The sequence below is a fragment of the Pongo abelii genome, chromosome 20, assembly GCF_028885655.2.
Source record: "Pongo abelii isolate AG06213 chromosome 20, NHGRI_mPonAbe1-v2.0_pri, whole genome shotgun sequence".
NCBI lineage: Eukaryota > Metazoa > Chordata > Mammalia > Primates > Hominidae > Pongo > Pongo abelii.
In genome coordinates this window covers 15725731-15750962 of record NC_072005.2, presented here as the reverse complement: position 1 = coordinate 15750962, position 25232 = coordinate 15725731, and the positions used below count along the sequence as shown (strand labels likewise).

Sequence of the window (25232 nt, the reverse complement as noted above, 5' to 3'; positions counted from 1 at the left end):
TCTGACAGTGGCTCCAGCCATGAGCAGGAACACAGCCTGGTGTGGATAGTTACAGTGACTCGGTGAGTGGAGTTCTCCTCTCCTCTCCTTCCAACTCACCCACCCATATGCGCACACACAGTCACACCGACACATACACGTTTACACACACTGGTGTGCACACTACAACACATGCACACACTGTTACCCAAATGCACCCAAACACATACGCTGTCACACATGCACGCTCAAACGTGCACGGACACAAAATTGAACGAATAGAGAATGTATGCCTTAGTGCCTGTTGTCTCCAAATTGTCCAGCAGAGGGAGTGTTCTTCACACTCAGGAGGAAGGAGGTTCCCACAGCCGCCAGCGACAGGACCAGACTTGGGTGTTTTGAGAATTACACTTGCAGTACGTGTAACAGGGCTCCGAGAACCCACAGACCTTACTCCTCCCCTTCTCACTCTCATTTATTCACCCTCGTGGCCCTTAGCGGAAACTCAGTGTGCATTACAAGCATGATGATACCGCACTATTCGAATGACAAGAAAAAGCCGAAGTGCAGAGAGGGACAGTCACGTGCCCAAGGCCGCCCCTCGGAAGGAACAGAGCCCAGATTGAGCCCACATATGTCGGATCTCAAGGCTAACTTTGTTTGCTAGTGGATGGCGAGGTCCAGGAGATGTTTGGCGAAGGATGCGCTCTTGGAGACCCTCGTTTGGGGCGGGGGGGTGTAGGAGAGGCAGCACCTGCAAGATCCGGGTGGCTCACGTAGGGTCTGGGACTGTCTGTTTCCCATTCAGCCCCGGAGTACGTCGGACAGGGGATCCCGGCCGACGACCCCAGCACAGGCCACCGGGGGGCGCCCCAGGACACACGCTGCTGCTACTGCATCTCGCACAGCCAGCCCAGCATTAGCTCATCTCCTCCACGCCCCAACTCTAGCCCAACCCCCGTCGACGCCCCCTTCTACGCTACTTGGCTAGGGACCTAGACCAGGACTGGGAGCCTGAGGGGTGGGGCAGAAAAGGACTCAGCGCCAGCGCTGAGGCCGCACCGAATGATCTTGGGTAAGTCACTTCACTCGGGGGCTCAGTTTCTACCTCTGTTAAACGGAATAATAAAAAGTGATCTTACAAGTCAGTGTGAGGATTAAATGGGAATATATGGGAAGAGCACACAGGAAGCACTCAATCAAAAAAAAAAAAAGTTTTGTTTTTGGTTTGTTTTTTTCAGACAGTCTCGCTCTATCACCCAGGCTGGAGTGCAGCGACACTATCTTGGCTCACTGCAACCTCTGCCTCCCGGGTTCAAGCGATTCTCCTGTCTCAGCTTCCCGAGTAAGTGGGACTACAGATGCACGCCACGTCCGGCTAATTTTTTATTTTTATTTTATTTTATTTATTTATTTATTTTTGAGACCTAGTCTCGCTCTGTCGCCCAAGCTGGAGTGCAGTGGCGCGATCTCGGCTCACTGCAACCTCCGTCTCCCGGGTTCAAGCGATTCTCCTGTCTCGCCCTACTGAGTAGCTGGGACTACGGGTGCGTGCCACCACGCCCGGCTGATTTTTTTGTTTTGTTTTTAGTAGACAGTGTTTCACCGTGTTAGCCAGGATGGTCTCAATTTCCTGACCTCGTGATCCGCCCGCCTCGGCCTCCCAAAGTGCTGGGATTACAGGAGTGAGCCACCGCGCCCTGCACTAATTTTTTGTATTTTAAGTAGAGATGGAGTTTCACCATGTTGGCCAGGCTGGTCTGGAACTCCTGGCCTCGAGTGATCCACCCACCCCGGCGTCCCAAAGCGCTGGGATTACAGGTGTGAGCTACCACGCCTGGCCTCGTAATTGTTAGGTTAACTTTGGAGACCACCCCCAGGGCTCCCTTAAGCCCTTACTCCATACACACACACACACACACACACACAAACACCCGCACGCACATGCACACATACACACACACACACACACACACGAGATCTCACCCAGTCTTAAAGTTTTGCTTTCTTTTCTTCTTTTTTTTTGGGGGGGGGGGGGTTCTCCGGTTCATGGTTTTTAATCAGCAGAACTGTTTGCCTTTGGGACTGGATAATTACTTGTTTTATTGAGCTAGGTATCCTGTGTCTTGTAGAATGTTTAGCAGAGTGCTGGATCCCTACCCTCTAGACGCGAATAGTAACCACCAGTTGTGACAACCAAAAATGTTTCCAACCAACAACGAATGTCCTCTGGTAGGAAAAATCACCCCCATTTGAAATCGCTTCACTAGTTTTTGGAAAAATATATAAAATATTTATACTAAGGCTACCCAAATATACATGCCCAACCCAAAATGCTCTTGAATTGGAGAACCGTCTATCCAACTGACATGTCCAATTCCTCCGAACCAAAACTGACATCCTGACATCTCCCACAAAACAACTTACTCCACTCAGCATTCCCCACGTCAGCTGATGGCAGTTCCATTTTTCCAGATGTTCAAGCCCAAACCTAGAGTCCCCCACTTCTTTCAAACTTCACGTTTGATCCACCACCAAGCCTGACAGCACTGCCTTTGTGAAGAGTCACTCCTCCTTGGAATCCAATTGCTCTTGATCACATCTAAAGACCCCAGCTTGGTTGAAGCCACCATCATGTCTCAACTGGACGAATGCAGTCACCCCTAACTGATCTGCCTAGTCTCATCTTTGCCTCACACTCTCTCTGTTTAACAGAGCACACAAAGTCCTATGGTAGTCCTGGCATGGTGGCTCACGCCTATAATTCCAGCACTTTGGGAGGCTGAGGTGGGAGGGTCGCTTGAGACCAGGAGTTCAAGACCAGCCTGGGCAACATGGTAAGACCCCCGTCTCGATAACAAATACAAAACTTAGCTGGGCATGGTGGTGTGTGTCTGTGGTCCCAGCTACTCAGGAGGCTGAGGCAGGAGGATCGTTTGAGCCCAAGGAGGCCGAGGCTGCAGTGAGCTATGGTTGCACCCCTGCACGCCTGCCTGAGCAACAAAGCAAGGCCTTGTCTCAAAAAAAAAAAAAAAAAAAAAAAGGTCGTATGACAAATCTTGTCCCTCCTCTGCTCAGAACTCCCCATTTCTGTCACAAAAAAGGCCCTGTGTGAATTTACTTATTTCTTTACTTATTTATCATTTATCATGTCTCCTCCCTAGAGGTAAACTCTGGGAACCTAGGGCTCAAACAGTGCCTGTCTCACGGCAGATTGCCCAAGAAATATTTGATGAATTAATTAATTTTTTTTTTTTTAGACAGAATCTCACTCTGTTGCCCAGGCTGGAGTGCAGTGGCACAATCTCGGCTCACTGCAACCTCCACCTCCCAGGTTCAAGCAATTCTCTTGCATCAGCCTCCTGAGTAGCTGGGATTACAGGCACCCACCACCACAGGTGGCTAATTTTTGTATTTTTAGTAGAGACAGGGTTTCACCATGTTGGCCAGGCTGGTCTCAAACTCCTAACCTCAGGTAATCCACCTGTCTCAGCCTCCCAAAGTGCTGGGATTATAGGCATGAGCCACCTCACCTGGCCTGTTGAATTAATATTATTGTCTCTAGTGACCTAGATGGAAATAGTCTACAGGCAAATGCTACCTAAAAGGAAGATGATACCACTATTATACCACCACTATATATATATAATGATGGTATATATAGTGCATATATATATATATTTACATTATATATGTGGTATAATAGCAGTATCATTTTCCTTTAGTGTAGCATTTTATATGTATAAAATTGCTAACATTGTCATTGCCCACCTTTTTTTTTGTTTGTTTTTGGAACAGGGTCTTGCTCTGTTGCCCAGGCTGGAGTGCAGTGGTGTGATCATAGCTCACTGCAGCCTCAAACTCCTCAGCTCAAGTGATCCTCCTGCTTCAGCCTCCTGAGTAGCTGGGACTACAGATGTGCACCATCACACCTGGCTAATTTTTTATTTTTTGTAGAAATGGGGTCTCACTGTGTTGCCCTGGCTGGTCCCTAACTCCTGGTCTCAAGCAATCCTCCAGCCTCAGCCTCCCAAAGTGCTGGGATTGCAGGTGTAAGCCACCACGCCTGGCCCCCACCTGTTATATTCCCGTATCAGGGACTACTCTACCAACAAGTTCCCTCAGCCAAATACCTGAGCAACACCCTTACCGCCTCCCACCCCTCAGCCCCCACTGCTAGATAGTCACCCCAATCCTGGCCTTTCCTGTTGTCTAGACCTCAGCTTCCCTCTTTCCCTGGGTCCCAACCCCCAGTGATCCCCCACAAGTCACCTCCCTGCCAGCCCTAGATCTGGCCATGTCCTGTCCTGATCCCGCTCACACACTCTCCATGGCTCCCTATTGCCCTCAGAATAAAGCCTGTGCATTTGGCCCCTTCCTTCATTCTGCCCCCACTTCCCAGATCCAACCACTTGGCCCCTGGTGAGTTCCTCAAACACACTCTGTTCTCCCTCAGCTCAGGGTATTTTCAGATGTTGTTCCTTCTGCCTGGAATACTCTTCCCTCCCCTTGTCACCCACTCAACTTCCACTCCAGCATCAGAGAAGCTCTCCCTGACCCATCCCCATCCCTCTGCTATATTCATCCAGCACCCGGGGCCTCTCCTTCGGAGCACCTGTCCTGGGTTGTAAATAAACCTTTACATGTGGAATTATTTGTTCAACATCTGTCCCCCACCCCCTAAGAAGGCAGAAATCAGGACCTGCCTGTGGTTCTGAAGCAGTGCCAGCAAACAATATGTGATCTGTTGATGAAATAAATGAACACACAAACTGACCCCCAAAACCTGCGTTTATGTCCTAGGATAAATGGCTTTCCAGCCTCCTAGCCCGCAGCTTCGCTCAGTTGCAGAGCTCCTCATTCCCATGCTGGGGGCTCCACGTGTAAGGGTCTGGCTGAGCTAGTGGGTGGAGGGTGGAGTAGGTCTGCATCCTTTGCTTTTATTCTGCAAAAACAGAACACTCAGCAAAGGGTCTTTGGGCAAGGGAGGAAGGAAGGGGCTTACAAGGGTCTGAGTTTACAAAACAACAACAAAAGCAAGCAGCCTCGAACCCTACGATCCAGCCTCACGCCTGAGCAGTCTGCCCGTATGAGCTGAGGGCCTCAGGTGGGTGATGTCCGGGTTAAAAGCTCTGACGTCAGGCTCCAGCTTTCCTCAGTTTGGAAGCCTGCCAGGGGTTGAGCCAGTTGTGGGGGGTGGGGGGTGGTGGGCCCTGAGTCACAGGTGGGTCTTAGGTCCTCTGAAGGCTCAGTGGGCAAGGCCTGGAGACCTGGATCTGCAGGGGCGTGGCCTGAGGATCTCAATCCGTAGGATCCTGGGGGCGGGGCCTGATCCAGAAGGGCGGGGCCTGAGCCCAAGGGGGCAGGGCCGACCCTGGTCCCTCAAACAGGACAGGTGCGAGAAGTCAGGGGGCGGGACCTAAGCCTCAAGGGGCGGGATCAGACCCCCTAAGGGGCGGAGCCTTGCCTTGAGGGGCGTGGCCAGTACCATCAGGCTGCTCAACAGCGGTGCCTGGTCATCCAGGAGCTGAACCTGAACTTCGAGGGGAGTGGCCTATGCCCTCGGGATCTTTGGGGCGAGTCCTGGTCCTTCGGGGGCGGGGCCTGGACCCCTGGGATCCGCAGGGGCGCGCCCACGCTCAGGCCCGCGGAGGCAGCGGTTCCACCTTGAGCCAGAGCCCGTTCTCCGTCCGCAGGATGAGCTCCGGCTTCCGCCGCACCTTGCGCGTTCGGTCCACGCTCAGGCGGAAACGTAGCAGTGTTAGTGCAACAACCACGCGCAACTCGGCCATGGCGAAGCTCTGTCCGATGCAATTCCTGGAGGAAGAGGGGACGGGGCTCAGGCCCAGCTTCTGTGTGAGCACTGGTCCCTGGGCGTCACATGCCTCCTTCGAAAATGAAGCAAGCATCCTGGGCTGGGTGAGGGTTAAAGTGAAACCCCACGCTGGGTGAGGGTTAAAGTGAGACCCCACTAATCGCTCAATTAATGTGACCTTGGGGTTGAGTGTCTGAATCCCGGTGCAGCCTCTTACTAGCTGTGTGTCCTGGATACATGGCGCCCCCTCTGAGTCTCAGTTCCTTCATCTGTAAAAACGGGGACAAAGGCATCATAGAGCCAGTGGGAGCGTGGGAGCCCAGAACTCAGGGCCTGACACACCGTTGGTGCTCAATACCCAGGATGCTATTGCAGAGTCTGATTTGGGGTCCTCCTGGCGCACTGGGGAGAGGGTGCTGGGTTTTCAGAAAGGACGCCTGGGTGCCATCTGATCTCTGCTCCTGAGAGGCACATTCCTGATCTTTCCCTGCCTCTGTTCCTCCACAGCTGGCTTGGACTGGGAGAAATAGAGGGGTTACCTGGGTCCTGCAGAGAAGGGTACATAGGCCAGTGGAGAGCGCTGCTGTGGGTTGTCCGGGTCAAAGCGGTAGGGGTTGTACACCTAGGGAGGAACAGCCTGGAGATGAGTCTGGGGGCTGCCCCAGACATCCCAGCCTGGCCTCCTTCCCTGAGCCTCTGGGGGTCAGTAAGATGGACGGAGAGCACCCCAGGGCCACCTCTTCCATTCCACCTTGCACCTCCTGAAATGCAGCCACACCTGCCTCCTTCTGTTGTTCACACGCACCAGTGAGATTCCACCTCAGGGCCTTTGCACTTGCTGTTTCCTCTGCCTAGAACAGGCTTCTCCCTGATCCTTCATCCCCTAAGGTCTCAGCTCAAACATCTCCTCGGCAAGGCCTTTCATAACCACTCGAGCTAAAGTGCCCCCTCCACCTGTTTTTTTTTTTTTTTAATTATTTGTTTGTCTGTCTTTGTTTGTTTGTTAGAGTCAGAGTCTCACTCAGGCTGGAGTGCAGAAGCGCAATCATAGCTCACTGCAGGCTGGGTGCAGTGGCTCACACTTGTAATCCCAGCACTTTGGGAGGCCAAGGCAGATGGATCATCTGAGCTCAGGAGTTCAAGACCAGCCTGGCCAACATTGTGAAACCCCATCTCTACTGAAAATACAAAAAAATTAGCCAGGCGTGGTGGCACACACCTGTAATCCCAACTACTCGGGAAGCTGAGGCAGGAGAATCTCTTGAACCCAGGAGGTAGAAGTTGCAGTGAGCCAAGATCGCGCCACTGCACACACTCCAGCTTGGGCAACAGAGCAAGACCCTGTCTCAAATAAATAAATAAATAACCATAGCTCATTGCAGCCTCAAACTGCTGGGCCCAAGCAATCCTCCTGCCTCAGCCTCCCGAGTGGCTGGCACTGCAGGTGTGCACCACCATGGCTGGCTAACTTTTTTTATTTTTAGAAATGGGGTCTCACTGTGTTGCCCAGGCTGGGCTGAGCTGGAACTTCTGGCCTCAGACAATCTTCCCATCTTGGTCTCCCAAAGCACTGGGATTACAGACACAAGCCAACACATTGGGCCAACTTTTTCCTTTTTGGTAGAGATGGGGGTCTTGCTGTGTTGCCCAGGCTGGTCTCAAACTCCTGGGCCTGAGAGATCCTCCCACCTCAGCTTCTCAAAGTGCTGGGATTACAAGCGTGAGCCACTGCACCTGTAAACCGGAACTGGCCCAGTTTTTCTTTCTTTTGTGCATGTATCAATACCCAAAATCTTATTTATTTGCTTATTGTCTTCCCCAAAACTTGACTGTGAGCCCTGTAAAGGCAAAGACAGTATCATCCTCTATTTTCAGAGCCCAGCACACACTCTGGCACACAATAGGTGCTCAATAAATATTTTCTGCCCTAATGAATTAACAATGAGTGGGTGAATAAATGGCTAAATGCGGAGTGGGGAGGGGTGTGTGCACTCAGGCCCTGCAACCAGCCCTGCTCTCTGGCTCCCTGGGGCGCAGGGGAAGCCTGAGGGCAGGGAGGACTGCGGCAGGCACTCACCTTGGAGTCAGGCCACACTGTGGGGTTGTGGTGGGTTCCATAGATGCTGACCAAGCAGATGATTCCTGTGGGGAAAGATGGGATCAGTGGGGCCAAGGGGAGCCAGGGCCTCCTCCAGAAACATCCCCCAACTTGGGTCTCCCTAGAGCCATGATGTTCCCATGAGCCATCTGCCACCAACTTCTGTCCATCCTTCTCTAAAAAATTCTGCTGCCCCATCCACTCTTCCCACCTTTCCCTAAGAGGAACCTATCATCTTCTTTCTGGCTGCCATGCTGGCCACATAGGGATCTTTCTTACTCGCAGATCTGACATTGCTCCTCTTCAGCTCAAACACCTACCTTGGCTCGCTGCTGCCCCCAGGATTGAGTTCAAGCGCCATCACCTGGCACTCAAGGCCTTTCACAATCTGCATCCTGAGGCTCTACTCCATAAATATGCTCACTCTTTCACTTCCACACTCCAAGCCTCACCTCCCACATTCCCTCCTCCAGGCAGCCCGCCCTGCATTCCTCTCCATATTTGAGCTACTCCAGCCCCTGTCTCTCCCTTTAGCCCATTCCTGATTCCATACGCCTGGGAATGTCTGCGCCCTGCTGTATCTCCCCCAGAATGGGCAATACTCAAAACCTGAGCCGGGGTCCCCAGTATCAACCAAGATAGGGCTTGGTCTCCAGGGAGTAACTGGCAACTGAATGAAACTGACCCTCCCCAACTGCACCCTCACAGGCCCATCCCTGCGACACTGCCTCCTTCCTTTCCACCTGGACTCACCCGGCTCTATCTCCCTGCACACACAACTGGGTTTCCTCCGACACCCCAGAAGCAACAGGCACACAGAGAGCTACCCCATCTGCAGGGATAGTGCACCTGGGGCAGGCATGGCCAGGCCCCTGTGGACAATAGAGCAGCTACATCATTGGAGGCAGTGCACCAGCAGCAGGGGGAACATGGCAGGCACCTTTGGGGATGACGCGCCCATCTGGGAGCTTGATGTCCTCCGTGCATTGGCGAGAGACAAGAGTGACAGGTGGGTACTGGCGCAGGCTCTCCTTAATGCACATAGTTGTGAAGGGCAGCTGAGTCAGATCGTCCCTGGGGAGAATGGAGATATAACTAGAGGCCGAGCCACCACGACACCACCTCCCTGAAACATACACACACACACACACACACACACACACACACACACACACACACACTCAGGGGCAGCTGGGCAGGAAACCAGTCCAGGATTTTAGACTTGCCCCAACTTCTGCCATTTGCAGTTGTCTCATGCGCAGGTGAGTAGTACTAATACTTAGTGTTTTTTGTTTTTTTCTTTTCCTTTTTCTTTTTTTTTTTTTTTTAAGACCGAGTTTCACTCTTGTTGCCCAGGCTAGAACGTAGTGGCACATCGCGGGTCACTGCAACCTCAGCCTCGCAGGTTCAAGCAATTTTCTTGCCTCAGCCTCCTGAGTAGCTGGGATTACAGGCATGCGCAAACACGCACGGCTAATTTTTGTATTTTTAGTACAGACGGGGTTTCTCCATGTTGGCCAGGTTGGTCTCAAACTCCTGACCTCAGGCGATCCACCCACCTCGGCCTCCCAAAGTGCTGGGATTACAAGCATGAGCCACAGCGCCTGGCCAGTACTAATACTTAGGATGCAAAGTATCTGAGCACCGACCGCTCAGAACAGCACTAGCACTGGGCCCTCTGCTGGGCCCAGCATTAAGCATTTAATTGATGAATTATGTGGAGGTCCAGGGGCACCTAGGCGAGGTGCCAGGACAGCCAAGGGGACTCAGGGCAACAGCAATATGCCAGTTTATATGGTCCATTTTTGTACTTAAAAAACTGCTGCAGGACAGGTGCAATGGCTCTCACCTGTAATCCCAGCACTTGCGGAGGCTGAGGTGGGCGATTGTCTGAGGTCAGGAGTTCAAGATCAGTCTGGCCAACATAGCAAAACCCCATCTTTACTAAAAAACACAAAAATTAGCTGGGTGTGGTGGCGTGCACCTGTAGTCTCAGCTACTTGGGAGGCCGAGGCAAGAGAATTGCTTGAACCCGGAAGGTGGAAGTTGCAGTGAGATGAGATTGCACTACTACACTCTAGCCTGGGCGACAGAGCGAGACTCTTGTCTTAAAAAAACAAAACAAAACAAAACAAAAACTGGTGCAGGCCAGGCACGGTGGTTCATACCTGTAATCCCAGCACTTTGGGAGGCTGAAGCAGGTGGATAACTTGAGCCTAGGAGGTCGTGACCAGCCTGGGCAACAAAGAGAGACCCCATCTCTACCAAAAGTTAAAAAATTAGCTGGGCATGATGGCACACACCTGTGGTCCCAGCTACTCAGGAGGCTGTAGTGAGCTATGATCATGCCACTGTACTCCAGCCTGGGCCACAGTGCGAGAGCCTATCTCAAAAAAAAAAAAAGCAAGAAAGAAAGAAAGAAAAGAAAAGAAAAGTGCATTATTTCCTTATAATATTATTTACTTAATATTTTTTCCTTTGGACTTTAGGGCCCAAAATTGGGCTAATGATAACTCTTGGTTCATGTTCTAGATTAGATTAGTTTCTTTAAATTAACAGGTTCTCTTTCTTTTTTGATGGAGTCTTGCTGTTTAATCCAGGTTGGAGTGCAGTGGCGCGATCTCGGCTCACTGTAACCTCCGCCTCCCAGGTTCAAGCAATTCTCACGCCTCAGCCTCTCAAGCAGCTGGGATTACAGGCACACACCAATACACCCAGATAATTTTTGTATTTTTAGTAGAGACGGGGTTTCGCCATGTTGCCCAGGTTGGTCTTGAATTTCTGCCTCAAGTGATCCACCCGCCTTAGCCTCCCAAAGTGCTGGGATTACAGGCATGAGCCACCGCACCTGGCCCAGGTTCTCTTTCAAAGAAACTTTATGGCTGGGCACAGTGGCTCACACCTATAATCCCAGCACTTTGGGAGGCCAAAGTAAGAGGATCGCTTGCACTCAGGGATTTGAGACCAGCCTGGGCAACACAGCAAGTCCCCATCTCTTTAAAAAAATGTTAAAAATTAGCCAGTTGTGGTGGCACACTCCTATAGTCCCACCTACTCAGGAGGCTGAGGCAGGAAGATTGCTTGAGCCCAGGAGTTTGAGGCTGCAGTGAGCTGTGATTATGCCACTGCACTCCAGCCTGTTTCTTAAAAAAAAAAAAAAAACTTCATGTTGCTATAAACGGCAAACAGCATCCCTGGCATAAAGGTATTCATCCATACAAACACCACTGTGAAAGCAGTAGTGTGTTATTAAATTGTGGCTATACACCAACTCCCGCCCAACTCTCTCAACCTGAGACATCTTCTCCATTTGTTTAAAAGGAAGATTAGCAAAGTGTTCAGGACACAGTAGCACCCCACTGAGCATGTCCCCCTGAGGCCATAAGGCAAAAGGTTGAAATAGAACCGAAAGGAACCTCCTCACTGTGTGAGTTGATGCTATTTAATGTTTGTTGTGGCTGTGTTTTCCTTTTCTTTTCTTTTTCTTTTTTTTTTTTTTTTTTTTTTTTTGAGACAGGGTCTCACTCTGTCACCCAGGCTGGAGTGCAGTGGCGTAATCTTGACTCACCACAGCCTCCACCTCCTGGGTTCAAGCAATCCTCCCACCTCAGCCTCCCAAGTAGCTGGGACTACAGGCACACGCCACCCCACCCAGCTAATTGTTGTATTTTTTTTGTAGAGACAGGGTTTCGTCATGTTGCCCAGGCTGATCTCAAACACCTCAGCTCAAGCAATCCGCCCCCCTCGGCCTCCCAAAGTGCTGGGATTACAGGCATGAGCCAACACGCCCAGCCTAATGCTGTGTTTTCTTTTCATCACCCAGAATCAGCTCTACATAGCATGAATCTGGTAGAGACTGGATTATGCGTTCTGATTCTCCACTTCCTCCCTGAATTAGAATTATATACCTGTACCCTTTGTCATGTGATTCTTCAGTGCCTTCTGCTCAGGTGAGTGGAGTATATGTCCTGCCCCATTCGTGCTGGGCTTGGTCACGTGACTTGTTTTAGCCAATGCAATCCTCCAGTGCAAGCAGAGCTTTTGGGTTTTTTTTAATTTTATTTATTTACTTATTTTATCTTTTTTTGGGGGGGGACAGAGTTTCACTCTTGTAGCCCAGGCTGGAGTGCAGTGGTGCAATCTCAGCTCACTGCAACCTCCGCCTCCCAGGTTCAAGTGATTCTCCTGTCTCAGCCTCCCAAGTAGGGGGGATTACAGGCGCCCACCACCATGCCTGGCTAATTTTTGTATTTTTAGTAGAGATGGGGTTTTACCATGTTGGCCAGGTTGATCTCGAACTCCTGACCTCAGGTGATCCACCCACCTCGGCCTCCCAAAGTGCTGGGATTACAGGCGTGAGCCGCCCCACCCAGCCCAAAGCTTTTAAATTTCATGGCTTTTTGTGCTTCTGGAATCTGCCTTGAGAAGAACACGACCCAGGGTAGCCTCTGGTCCAAAGAGAACAGAAAGGGAGTATATGAAGCAGATCTGAACCCAGCTCTTAGTTTGGAAGAAACTCCACTCCACTCAGACAAGTCCAGCAGCAATTAGAGTAATGAGCAGACAAAAGCAAGAAATGTGTGCATACAAAAGCAAGAAACAAATGCTTGCTGTAAACCACTAAGTTTGGGAGCTGTTTGTTATGCAGCATTATTGCAATAATTGCTGACGAGGACACTTTGAGAACTTCCGCATCATGAGGTGGGCATAGGCACTATCACTGCCCCCATTTTGTAGTTGAAGAAATTGCAATTCAGGAAGCTAAAGTGGCTTGTCTGAGGTCACACAATCAGTAAGTGGGAGAGCAGAGGCTTACACCCAAGGCTCTGGCCTCAACCTGCCCCCTCCATTCCCCTGACCCCACACTCACCACTCCAGCTCCTCCAGCTCCCGGCCTTTCATGACTTCCTGAATCTCTTCCCGGCATTTCTCCTGGTATTCCGGATACTTTGCCAAATTGAACAGCATCCAAGAGATCCCACTGGATGTTGTGTCGTGACCTGCAGGCAGATGAGGGTATCTGAATGGAGGCTGCCTGAAGAAAGCAGAGATGCTATCTACAGACAATGATGCCCCTTCCTGCCCTCCTCCAGCCTCACCCCACATCCTCACCCTCAAACATGAAGGTGTCTGCTTCGGCTCGGATATCCTCATCTGACAGTTCCTTTCCATCTTCATCCTGGAATGGGCAGTAGAGGGTGCTCAGCCCACTTCATCCCATCCTCTGCATCCTAGGGGCTCCTCAAAACTCAGATATCTCCCCCCCGCCATCTTTTTTTTTTTTTTTTTCTGAGATGGAGTCTCTCTCTATCACCCAGGCTGGAGTGCGGTGGCACAATCTCGGCTAACTGCAGCCTCCAACTCTCAGGTTCAAGTGATTCTCGTGCCTCAGCCTCCTGAGTAGCTGGGATTACAGGCACATGCCACCACTCCCAGCTAATTTTTGTATTTTTAGTAGAGATGGAGTTTCGCCATATTGGCCAGGCTGGTCTCGAACTCCTGGCCTCAAGTGATCCACCTGCCTCATCCTCCAAGTGCTGGGATTACAGGCGTGAGCTACTACGCCTGGCTCCCCTCTCTCTCTTAAGCCAAGCTGTGGGGGGAACTATTCCAGGAAGATGGAAGTATGCAATTTGTCTAATAAAGATGGAAAGTGCCCAGCATGGTGGCTCACGCCTGTAATCCCAACACTTTGGGCAGCTAAGTTAGGAGGATCACTTGAGCCTAGGAGTTCAAGACCAGCCTGGGCAATATAGTAAGACCCCATTTCTACAAAAAAAAATAATTAGCCAGGTGTTGTGATGCATGCCTGTAGTCCCAGCTACTGGCAAAGCTGAGGCAGGAGGATTAAGCCCAGGAGATCAAGGCTGCAGTGAACCATGACTGCATCACTGCACTCCAGACTGTGTGACAGAGCAAGACCCTGAGTGAGAGATGCTGGTGAGGCTGTGGAGAAATAGGAATGCTTTTACAAGGTTGATGGGAACGTAAATTAGTTCAACCATTGTGGAAGACAGTGTGGCAATTCCTCAAAGACCTAGAACCAGAAATACCACTTGACCCAGCAATCCCATTACCGGGTATATAACCAAAGGAATATAAATTATTCTGTTATAAAGATACATGCACACGTATGTTCATTGCAGCACTATTCACAATAACAGAGACATGGAATCAACCCAAATGCCCATCAATGAAAGACTGGATAAAGTAAATGTGGTACATATATACCATGGAATATTATGCAGCCATAAAAAGGAACAGGATTATGTCATTTGCAGGGACCTGAATGGAGCTGGAAGCCATCATCCTTAGCAATCTAGGGCAGGAACAGAAAACCAAACACCACATGTTTCCACTTATAAGTGGGAGCTGAACAATGAAAACACAGACACAGGGAGGGAAACAACACACACTCGGGGCCTACCAGGGTGGCAGGAGGAGGGAGAATATCAGGATAAATAGCAAATGCATGCAGGGCTTAATACCTAGGTGATGAGTTGATAGGTGCAGCAAACCACCATGGCACATGTTTACCTACGTAACAAACCTGCACGCCCTACACATGTATCCTCGAACTTTAAATTTAATTTAAAAAAATTTTTTTTGAGACGGAGTTTCTCTCTTGATGCCAGATTGGAGTGCAGTGGCGCAATCTTGACTCACTACAACCTCTGCCTCCCGGGTTCAAGCGATTCTCCTGCCTCAGCCTCCAGAGGAGCTGGGATTACAGGCGCATGCCACAACGCCCGGCTAATTTTTTTTTTTCTATTTTTAGTAGAGACGGTGTTTCAACATGTTGGCCAGGCTGGTCTTGAACTCCTGACCTCAGGTGATCCTCCCACCTCAGCTTCCCAAAGTGCTCGGATTATGGGGATTATAGGCATGAGCCACTGCGCCCAGCTTATCCTGGAACTTTAAATTAAATTTTTAAAAAACAAGAAAAAAGAAAAGAAAGATGTAAAGAGGGACAGAAAGTCAACAGTGAGGAGAAGAAGGGAGTTTGTATTTCTTGAGCAGCCTCTAACACCAAACATCCCACTGGATGCCTGACAACCTTGTGATCAGGTTTTATGATCACCATGGTATAAATGGAGAAACTGAGGCTCGGGAAGACGAGTCATATGACTAAGGTCAAATATCCACTAAGCAACAGAGCCAGGACTGGAATCCAGGACTATTTGAAGCCAGAACCCAAAAGGTCCACAGACACACCAATGAGTGACCATACAAGTGTCTCATCTCTTCAAGGTCGTGTATTTCTTTTTTTTTTTTTTTTTTTTTTTTTTCTGAGACGGAGTTTCACTTGAGTGCAATGGCGTGATCTCAGCTCACCGCAACCTCTGCCTCCCAGGTTCAAGTGATTCTTTTGCCTCAACCTCCCCAGTAGCTGGGATTACAGGTGTGTGCCACCACGCCCAGCTAATTTTGTATTTTTAGTAGAGATAGGGTTTCTCCATGTTGGTCAGGCTGGTCTCGAATTCCTGACCTCAAGTGATCCACCTGCCTTGGCCTCCCAGAGTGCTGGGATTACAGGTGAGCCACCTGTTATAAAGATACATGCACCACACCCAGCCCAAGGTCATGTATTTCATTTTTGCAATTGTGATGAGCTGAATGGTTCCCTGCCCACCCACCCTCCGCTAGAATTCATAAGTCCTAACTTCCAATACCTCAGGCCATGACCATGTTTGGAGAGAGGTCTTTGCAGAAGTAATCTAGACAAAATGAACTCATTAGGGCAGGGCCCTAATCCTTATACAAAGAGACGAAGACAGAGACAGGCACAGAGGGAAGATGATCCGCAGACATAGGGAGAAGACAGCCTTCTGCAAGCCAGGGAGCAAGGCCTGGAACAGATTCATCCTTCATGGGCCTTAGAAGAAACCAGCCCTGCAGATACCTTGATCTTGGACTTCTAGCTTCCAGAACTGTGAGAGAATAAATGGCTGATGTTTAGGCCGTTTAGTTTGTGGTACTTTGTAATAGCAGCCCAAGAAAACTCACGCAGTGAGTCTTACATGTTCTGACCCCATCCCAGACCCATGTGAATTTCTTTTTGTTTTGAGCATGTGTGTTGTTTTGTTTTGTTTTGAGACGGAGTCTCGCTTCTGTTGCCCAGGCTGGAGTGCAGTGGCACCATCATAGCTCACTGAAGCTTCCAACTCCTGGGCTCAAGCCAGACTCCTGCTTCAGCCTCCCAAGTAGCTGGGACCATAGGCATGTGGCACCACACCCAACTTATTTGTTTTTTGTAGAGACAGGGTCTCCCTGTGTTGCCCAGGCTGATCTCCAATTCCAGGGCTCAAGCGATCCTCCCACCTTGGCCTCCCAAAGTGCTGGGATTACACGTGTGAGCCACCACGCCTAATGGAGTTTTAACACTTATCATTTTACATGCAATTCCTGGGGAGGCCATCCCAGGCAGGGCTCCACCCTCCAGGGCCCAGCCTCACCCTGGCCAGGAGCAGCACATCAATGAAGTCCAAGGTCTTCCCCTGCTTGGCCTTAAGCCAGGCCTCGGCCCCCTGCTGACGCAGTGCCCGCCGCCGTTCCTGGATGACTTCAGTGGTGAAGTGGTGCACCATGTCACAGGCCTGCCGGAACCTCCGCCCATCCGCCGAGCGGTAGTAAATGAAGTCGAGGTAGTGGTGCAAGCGATACTGGCGCCGGACAGACAGAGCGCTCAGTTCAATGATAGCGGAGATATAATCACTCATCTTCCTGCCAAGGAGAAGGGGATCCATGAGTGTAGCCCCTTCCCCTAGCACAGCACGGCCATGGCTTGGCTAAGATAAGCCTCCTCTCCCCATTGAATAGATAACAAAGAGAAGCCCTATATTAACTCTATTTTTTAATTTCATTTATTTATTTTTTTAGATAGGGTCTTGCTCTGTCACCTAGGCTGCCGTACAGTGGCACAATCATAGCTCACTGCAGCCTTGAACTCATGAGCTCAAGTGATCCTCCAGCCTTGGCCTCCCAAAGTGCTGGATTACAGGCCTGAGCCACCACACCCAGTCTTGGGTATATTTTTGAACAGGCCCAAAGAGGGATAAGGACTTTCAACATAGGCATAGTAATTGTAGCATCACTAAAACTAAATGGTTACACTCCTCAGCATCGGAGAAAATATTTGCAAATTATACATCTGATAAGGAATTGGTACCTAAAATAAATAAAGAATTCTTAAAACTTATTTTAAAATGGGCAATGGATATGAATAGGCATTTCTCCAAAGAAGACAGAAATTTCCAATGAGAATGTGAAAAGATACTTAACAGCACTGGTCACCAGAGAAATGCAAATTAAAACCACAGTGAGATACTACTTCACCCCACTAAGGTGACTAAAATCAAAACTTATAATAACAAGTGTTGGGCTGCACTCCAGCCTGAGCAACAGAGCAATATCCTATCTCTAAAAAGCAAACAAAACAACAACAACAACAAAAAGCAAGTGTTAGTGAGTATGTGGAAAAACTGGAGCGCTCATACATCACTGGTTGGGAGAGCAAAATGGTACAACCACTTCGTACCATGTTGAAACCCACTGAAATGAAGTTTAGCAGTTCCTCAAAACGTTTAAAATGGAATAACCATATGACCCAGCAATTCTGCTCCTAGATATATAGCCAAGAGAATTAAAAATGTATGTTCACACAAAACTTTGTGCATGAATGTTAATAGCAGCATTATTCATAATAGTCAAAAAGTGGAAACAATGTCCATTGATGGGTGACTGGATAAACAAAATGTGATATTATGTGGTAAATGGAATATTATTCATCAATGAAAAGAAATACATAACCGATACAGGATGAGCCTTTAAAACATGCTGGGTGAAACAAGCCAGACACAAAAGTCTGTATGATTCCATCTGTGTGAAATATCCATAACAGGCAAATCTATAGAGATAGAAAATAGATTAGTGATTGCCTAGACCTGAAGGAGAAAGGGAAGGGCACGGGTTGCTAAAGTGTATGAAGTTTCTTGGGGTAGGGGGAGGATTGATGAAAATGTTCTAAAATTGATTATAGTAATGGTTGCACAACTCTGAATATACTAAAAGCAATTCAGTTGTATTCTTTACATGAGTAAATTGTATAGTATGTGAATTGTGTCTCAACAAAGCTGTTATTTTTTAAAAACTAACAGGTGAAGCAGGCTTGAAGGGAGCTGTCCTCAGTCCTGAAGTGGGCTTGTTTTCATGCTCTTATTGCAGTCTGTCGTTTTCTTGTTTATTTACTTGTTCATGGTTACCGCCTGTCTTCCCACTAAAATGGAAGTTCTGGAAAAGCAACATCTTGTCTTTCTTGTTGAATATGGTGTTCCCAGCACCTAGTTCAGGGCTGGCACTTACTAGGCACTCAGTAAATATTTCTTGGATGAATTAATTATTTAATTTCTAAGACAATCTCTGCCTTATCCAACTGGAACATGCCCCTATAATGCCTAGAGTAACAAAGTCATTAGCTTGTTACTGAGGACCTACTATGTGTTGCAAGCTTTGCATTAATTATCTCCCTTACTCCTTATGTCCCCACTTAGACTATAAACTTCACAGAACTGTGACTGTCTGTTGTTCACCACCCTGTCCTCAGCAGCAATATCATGGTGCCAGGCACATAGTAGGTGCACAATGAATATTTGATGAATGAATGAATTAATGAAGCAAGGCATTGGTCATTTGATTCATTTACTCAACAAATATTCTCTGAGCATCAACTATGTGCCAGGGCAGTGCTACATCATTTTATCCTTAAAGCATCTCTCAGAAAGTAAGAGATTGTCATCCTTTTTTTACAAACAAGGAAACTGAGCCTCAGAAAGTGGGGAAGACACTGTCCAAAGACCACACACTCTTCATAGTGGAATGAAAAAATACTAACATTTACTAAGCACCTACTTTATACCAAGCCATTGATTCACATTATCTCATTTAATTCTCACACAATGACTATAGGGAAGGAATTATGATGCTCATTTTTTTGATTAAAAAAAAAGTGAAGCTCAGAGAGACAATCAGTTTCCTGGAACCACATGGCCCATCCGTGGCAGAGCTCCTATAGGCCAGAGTTGTCTAATGCCTGGGAGTTCCCTTTCTCCTGCCACCATCTTGCCCCTAGAGCAGCTGGCTCCATCTTCCCAAGAAGGGTCACACTCACTCTTGGCAGTTGCTGTTGTAGCTGAAGACACATTTCTGAAGACTGTCCAGGGTCATGAGGCTGATATGCTCAAACATATCAAGGGAGACCGCTGAGCCCTCTGCCAGATGCCGCCATTTAGCCTGGAAGAGAGCTACATGGTGAATGTGCATGGAAACCACAGAGAGGGAGTCAGCCTAACAAGGACCCGACTGCGTTTTCACTACAAGCTCATTTTATAGATAAAGTCAGTGAGGCCTCCTGACATCACATGGCTTGCCCATGCATGAGTTGGAGCCTGGACCAGCCTCACTCCCAGGACACCCTCTTCCCACAAAGCCTTAGGACTCACATGCATAATGTCAGCGCACTGGTTGAAGATCTTCATGTAAGGCTTCAGGATGTCAAAGTGGAAGGCAGGTGTCAGCAGGCGACGGTGCCGGCTCCACTTGTCACCTTTGCTGAGCAGCAGCCCATCCCCTGGGCCCAGAAGACTGAGGTTAGGGACCTCTTCTGCTACTCTGAAACCCTCCAAGGAACCCCATGCTCTTCTCTCTCTTCTCTAAAGCCCCAGCCCCAGCCTACCCACTGGGCACTCACCTAGCCAAGGTTTTAGGAAGCCATAGAAAAGGTCATCCTTGGGAGCGATGGCAGCTGTGGAGGGCAAAGGGACAATGATGACTCAAAACAGAGTTTTTTTTTTTTTTTTTTTTTTTTTTACGGAGTCTTGCTCTGTCACCCAGGCTGGAGTGCAGTGGTGCGATCTCCACTCACTGCAACCTCTGCCTCCCAGGTTCAAGCAGTTCTCCTGCCTCAGCCTCCTGAGTAGCTAGGATTACAGGTGCCCACCATCATGCCCGGCTAATTTGTTTGTATTTTTAGTAGAGACAGGGTTTCACCATGTTGGCCAGGCTGGTCTCGAACTCCTAACCTCAAGTGATCCACCCACCTCAGCCTCCCAAAGTGCTGGGATTACAAGCACGAGCCATCGTGCCTGGCCTCAAAACAGAGTTCTAACCCTTGACCTTTGTTTATGACTTCCTTAGGCCTCCTCACTGGGCTCTGACCTCCCACTGTATTCACCCAGTCCATCCTCCACACCTACCAGAGAAATATCCTTATAAAACACTGATCTGAACATGAGCCTCCCCTGCCCAAACACCTCCCATGGCTCCCCATTGCACTTGTAAAAAGTTCAGGCTCAGCCTGGCATTGAAACCCAATTCCATCTGGCCCCTGTATGCCTCTCCCACCACCTCATCCTTCAACATACACCAGATAACCCTATTCTCAACGCATGCTGTGGATCACCTCTGAACCTTTGACCAGGTTGAGCTGTCTATCCAGAATGGCCTTCTTCACCTGAATCTTCCCGTAATCCACCCCGTTTTTTTTCTGCCAGCTCAGGCCATCTGAATCATACCTCCCGTGCTCCCAGCCTCCAGCCTCACCCTCTCCAGTGTGTCCTTCATGAATGGCCCCAGGAGAGTCTCATCTGACTATCAGATCTGACCACGCCACTTCCTGCTCACACACCCATCACCCTCACATACCAGCCCATTTTCAAAGCCCTAAATGATTTGCCTTTGTCCAAATCTCTCTCAAGACACCTCTGTCTTCCACCCCCCATTCGACGTCACAGAACTAACACCACATAACTTTTTTTTTTTTTTTTTGAGATGGGGTCTCACTCTGTCACCCACGCTGGGGTGTGTGGTGAGATCATAGCTCACTGCTGCCTCCAATTCCTGGATTCAAGCAATCCTCCCACCTCAGCCTCCCGAGTAGCTGGGACTACAGGCATACGCCACCATGCCTGGCTAATTTTTTAATTTTGTGTAGAGACAGGGTATCGCCATATTTCCCAGGCTGGTCTTGAACTCCTGAGCTCAAGCGATCTTCCAAGTTCAGCCTCCCAAAGTGCTGGGATTACAGGCATAAGCCACCATGCCCAGCCACACCACAGAACTTTTCTCAGCTCCTTAAAAAGACCACGTGCTCTCTCTCCTCTGAGACTTTCCACCAGCTGTTCTCTCTGCCCCAAACACTCTTCCCTCATCCTGTATGAGAACTTGAATGCTTCTCCTCACCCCTGACCCAGCAGTCACTCTGGATTGTATCCACTTAGTTACAAGCCCCTCAACTGGAGGGTTCATGTTGATTACTGATATATCGTGCTAAATAAATCTTTATTAAATGAATAAATAAGTCAATCCAAGGATGGATGAATGAAAGAATAAATGGGTGGATGGATGAGTAGAGGGACAGATGAGTACATGGATGGATGAATAGCAGATGGATAGATGGTGGGTGGGTGGATGGATGGATGAATGGATGGATGGGTGGATGGTGGATGGATGGATGAGTGGATGGATGGATGAATGAGTGGATAGGTGGATGGTGGATGGATGAGTGGATGGATGAATGAATGAATGAATGAATGAATGAGTGGATGGATGGATGGATGGATCCTCCTTCTATATACTGAACAGATTTGGGGCTGAATGGGCAGAGGCCCAGGAAGGAAGTATCTGAAATTCGAGTGATATCACTTTTACCTGAATGTGACTCAGCCACCTACAGAGACACACTCCCTAGGAATTGGCCAACTGCATACACAATCATTGGCCCACTCATCCTTCCATTCATCACACCTCTCCTGCTGCCTTTCTGTGCCCAACCCAAGCTGGGTGATGCTGCGGACCCACAGATGGCTCAGCTCTATGCCCTCCCTGGAGGAGCTCCTGAGTGGGGCAGGAAAGGGAAGCAGAGGCACACCATGCAATTACCAAGAAAGTAGAAAGTGTGCTAGGTGCTAAGGAAGGCTCAGAAAAAGGGCTGTTGGAAGTCAGGGCAGGCTTCCTGGAGGAGGCAGCATTGAAGAGAAAGCAGGAGTCTAGTCACTCCTCTCCTCTCTGTGCTCTGGACTCCAAGATAGGCTCCACAGGGATCTTTCTGACACCCAGATCTGGTCAATAGCTGTCTTGTTCAAATACTTCCCATGGCTCCCTGTCACTCCCAGGATAAAGTACAAGTTCATTCACTTTGCTGTCCAGTTCCTGCTTAACTGTCAGTCTCATTTCCTATTCCCCCCAACATATCACCTTCACTCCAGCCACCCTAAGTCACCTGAATTCCCCTGGAATTTTCACACATCTGCATCAAGGCACTGGCAGGACCTTCCATCTGGGACTCCTTCTCTGGCAAACTCCTAGGCATCCTTCGAGGCCCAGCTTCACTGACACCTACTCCAGGAAGCCTTCCCCAAACCCCCTTCTCAGCTGAACCATTGCTCTCTCATCTTCAGGTTCCTTTTCCACTCCAACTCTGACTACAATGCCAGGAAAGTCTGTGTCCACGTTCCTCACCAGTTTTCCCCTCCAGCAAAAAGGAGATGGTAGGCCAGGTGCAATGATTCACACCTGCAGTCCCAGCACTTTGGGAGGCAGAGGCAGGAGGATCACTTGAGCCCAGAAGTTCAAGACCAGCCTGGGCAACACAGCAAGACTCCGTCTCTACAAAAATGTTTTTTAAAAAGAAAAAAAAAAAGAGGGAGAGATGGTAATGCCTACCATGGATGAGACGGTGTACGAAATACCCCCACATGGTGCCAGCATGGAGAAACTCATGCTCAGAAAGCTGCATATCACTATGTTTGAGAGCTTGGGTTCTGGGCCAGCCAGGTCTGGGTTCAAATCCCAGCCCTGCCACTAACTAGATATGTAAGCCTGGACATGTTACCACTGCCAAAGGAGAAAATAGAACAATCTTGCCTCATGGCATCCCTATAAGACTCAACAAGCTCTTGTGTTCCTGGCACATGGTAGATGCTCATTAAATACGTGTGTAGGTAAATGAACAATTGACCAACTGTTGGCTATTTTTATTACTATGGTTAAAATGATTATTTATTGGCATCAAGAACTTGTGAGATAAATAGCTGGGTTTCCTGTTAGTAGAAAATTAATGCACACCCTCTGTGGAAAACAGCAAGGTGGTCCTTGAAAAGTTAAGTACAGAATTCCATATGACTTGGCAATTCTACTCCTAGGTATCTAACCAAGAGAGAAATGAAAACATGTCAACCCCAAAACTTGAACACATATGTTCATAGTAGCATGATTCACAACGCCAAAAGGTGAATGGATAAACAAAAAAAAAAATCCATACAGTGAAATGAATTCAGTCCTAATGACCAACCTGGACAACATAGCAAGACCCCATCTCTACAAAAATAAAAATTAAAATTAACTGGGCATGGTGGTGCGTGCCTGCAGTTCCAGCTACTCGGGAGGCTGAGGCAGGAGGAGGATCACTTGAGCCCAGGATTTCAAGGCTGTAATGAGTTATGGCTACACCACTGCACTCCAGCCTCTGGGTGACAGGGTAAGACCCTGTCTCAAAAAAAAAAAAAAAAAAAAAAGAATGAAACTGATTTCTACTACAACGTGAATGAACTTCAAAAACATTATGCTGAGTAAAAGAAAACAGACACAAAAAGATCATGTTTTATGTGGTTATCTTTCTATGATGCACCCAGAATAGGCAAATCCATAGACACAGAAAGCAGATTCGAGGTTAGCAGGGGATGCGAGGAGGAGGGAAATGGGAAGTGATTACTCAATGGGTACACAGTTTTTTTATGGGGTGACTAAAAATTTTGAAGCTGGAGAATGCTGGTGGTTGCCCAACATGGTGAATACACTAAATACCACTGATTGTTCACTTGTAAATGGTTAATTATATGTTACATGAATTTCACCTCCATTTTAAAAAGATGATATAAAAGCAAGCTACAATTATATGTCTGTATATCATCATGTTCTCTATAAAGCACGTTTACCTACTTTTTCTCATTAAAATTTCCCAGTCCAAAGGCCCATAAGATGATGGGGAAACTGAAGCTCCAACAGGAGCTGGGCCCTCCTCCGGGCTCAAGGGCTGTGCAGCTCCAAGCTCAGAACAGCAAGTTACTCCCAGGTGTGGCCCCAGGAGGTCCTGATCCAGGGTGGAGTCTGTGATGGAGCCTGATCCGTGTAATTCCAGGTGGGGGCACCCTGGGGCCAAGAGGCCTCACTCCAGGCTGACTCATAGCCCCACCCTTTTTTCCATCCTGGAGTTCCCTATCTGGCTTCTCTGGTGGGGTACGCAGAACATACCCTCCCTCCACTGGATGAGGGGAGGGCAAGAGGCTTAAGCATCTACTACATGCCAGCCCCTGCTGGGGCGCTACTCCTTGGTCTGTTTGGAGTCTCAGAACCAGGCAGGATGCTGCTCAGGAAACTGATGCTCTGAGGGGGAGGAGGAGGGAGGAGGAAGGAGAAAGAAAAAAGAGAGGCCAGGCGCTGTAGCTCACGCCTGTAATCCCAGCACTTTGAGAGGCCGAGGCGGGAGGATCACTTAAGGTCAGGAGTTCAAGACCAGCCTGGCCAATATGGTGAAGCCCTGTCTTTAGTGAAAAAAAAATACAAAAATTAGCCAGGTGTGGTGGTGCACACTTGTAGTCTCAGCTACTTGGGAGGCTGAGACAGGAAAATCACTTGAACTCGGGAGGCAGAGGTTGCAGTGAGCTGAGATCATGCCACTGCACTCCAGCCTGGATGACAGAGTGAGACTCTGTCTAAAAAGAAGAGGAAGAAGAAGAAAAAGGAGGAGGAGGGGGATGGGGAGGAGGAGAAGGAGGAGAAGGAGAAGAAGGAGAAGAAGAAAGAAGTAGAAGGAGGAGGAAAGGAAGAATAAGAAGAGAAGGGAGGAAGGGGAAAGAGGAGGAGTAGAGAGAGAAGGAGGAGGAGAAGAGGGAGGAAGAAGAAAGGGAAGGAGGAAAAGAGAAAGAAAAACATATATTAAAAACGCAGAAGAGAAACCCTTACTAATGCCTATCCATATTTTTTTTAATTTTTTTAGAGACAGAATCTCACTCTGCTGCCCATGCTGGATGCAATGGCACAATCATAGCTCACTGCAGCCTCAACCTCTTGGGCTCAAGCAATCCTCCTACCTCAGCCTCCTAAGTAGCTGGGACTATAGGCACGCACCGCCATATCTGGCTAATTTTTTAAATTTTTTGTAAAGATAGGGTCTTGCTCTGTTGCCCAGGCTGGTCTTGAACTCCTGGGCTCAAGTGATCCTCCTGCCATGGCCTCCCAAAGTGCTGAGACTGCAGGCATGAGCCACTGCACGTGGCCTCTTATCCA

General features: G+C 48.8%; 1 protein-coding gene across 1 annotated transcript in view; it reads right to left on the bottom strand.

Moving 5' to 3' along the window:
* Positions 1 to 4752: 4752 nt before the first annotated feature.
* Positions 4753 to 25232, bottom strand: part of LOC129047245 (ultra-long-chain fatty acid omega-hydroxylase) — a 43783-nt gene continuing 23303 nt past the window's right edge. The window contains exons 5-14 of the mRNA XM_024237210.2: positions 19639 to 19692; positions 19391 to 19518; positions 19060 to 19181; positions 16349 to 16616; positions 13005 to 13071; positions 12763 to 12892; positions 8833 to 8966; positions 7872 to 7936; positions 6334 to 6416; positions 4753 to 5796 (exon numbers count right to left, since the gene is read on the bottom strand). Coding sequence (XP_024092978.1) covers positions 5619 to 5796; positions 6334 to 6416; positions 7872 to 7936; positions 8833 to 8966; positions 12763 to 12892; positions 13005 to 13071; positions 16349 to 16616; positions 19060 to 19181; positions 19391 to 19518; positions 19639 to 19692 — 1229 coding nt within the window. The 3' untranslated portion in view covers positions 4753 to 5618. The remainder of the gene's footprint in view (positions 5797 to 6333; positions 6417 to 7871; positions 7937 to 8832; positions 8967 to 12762; positions 12893 to 13004; positions 13072 to 16348; positions 16617 to 19059; positions 19182 to 19390; positions 19519 to 19638; positions 19693 to 25232) is intronic.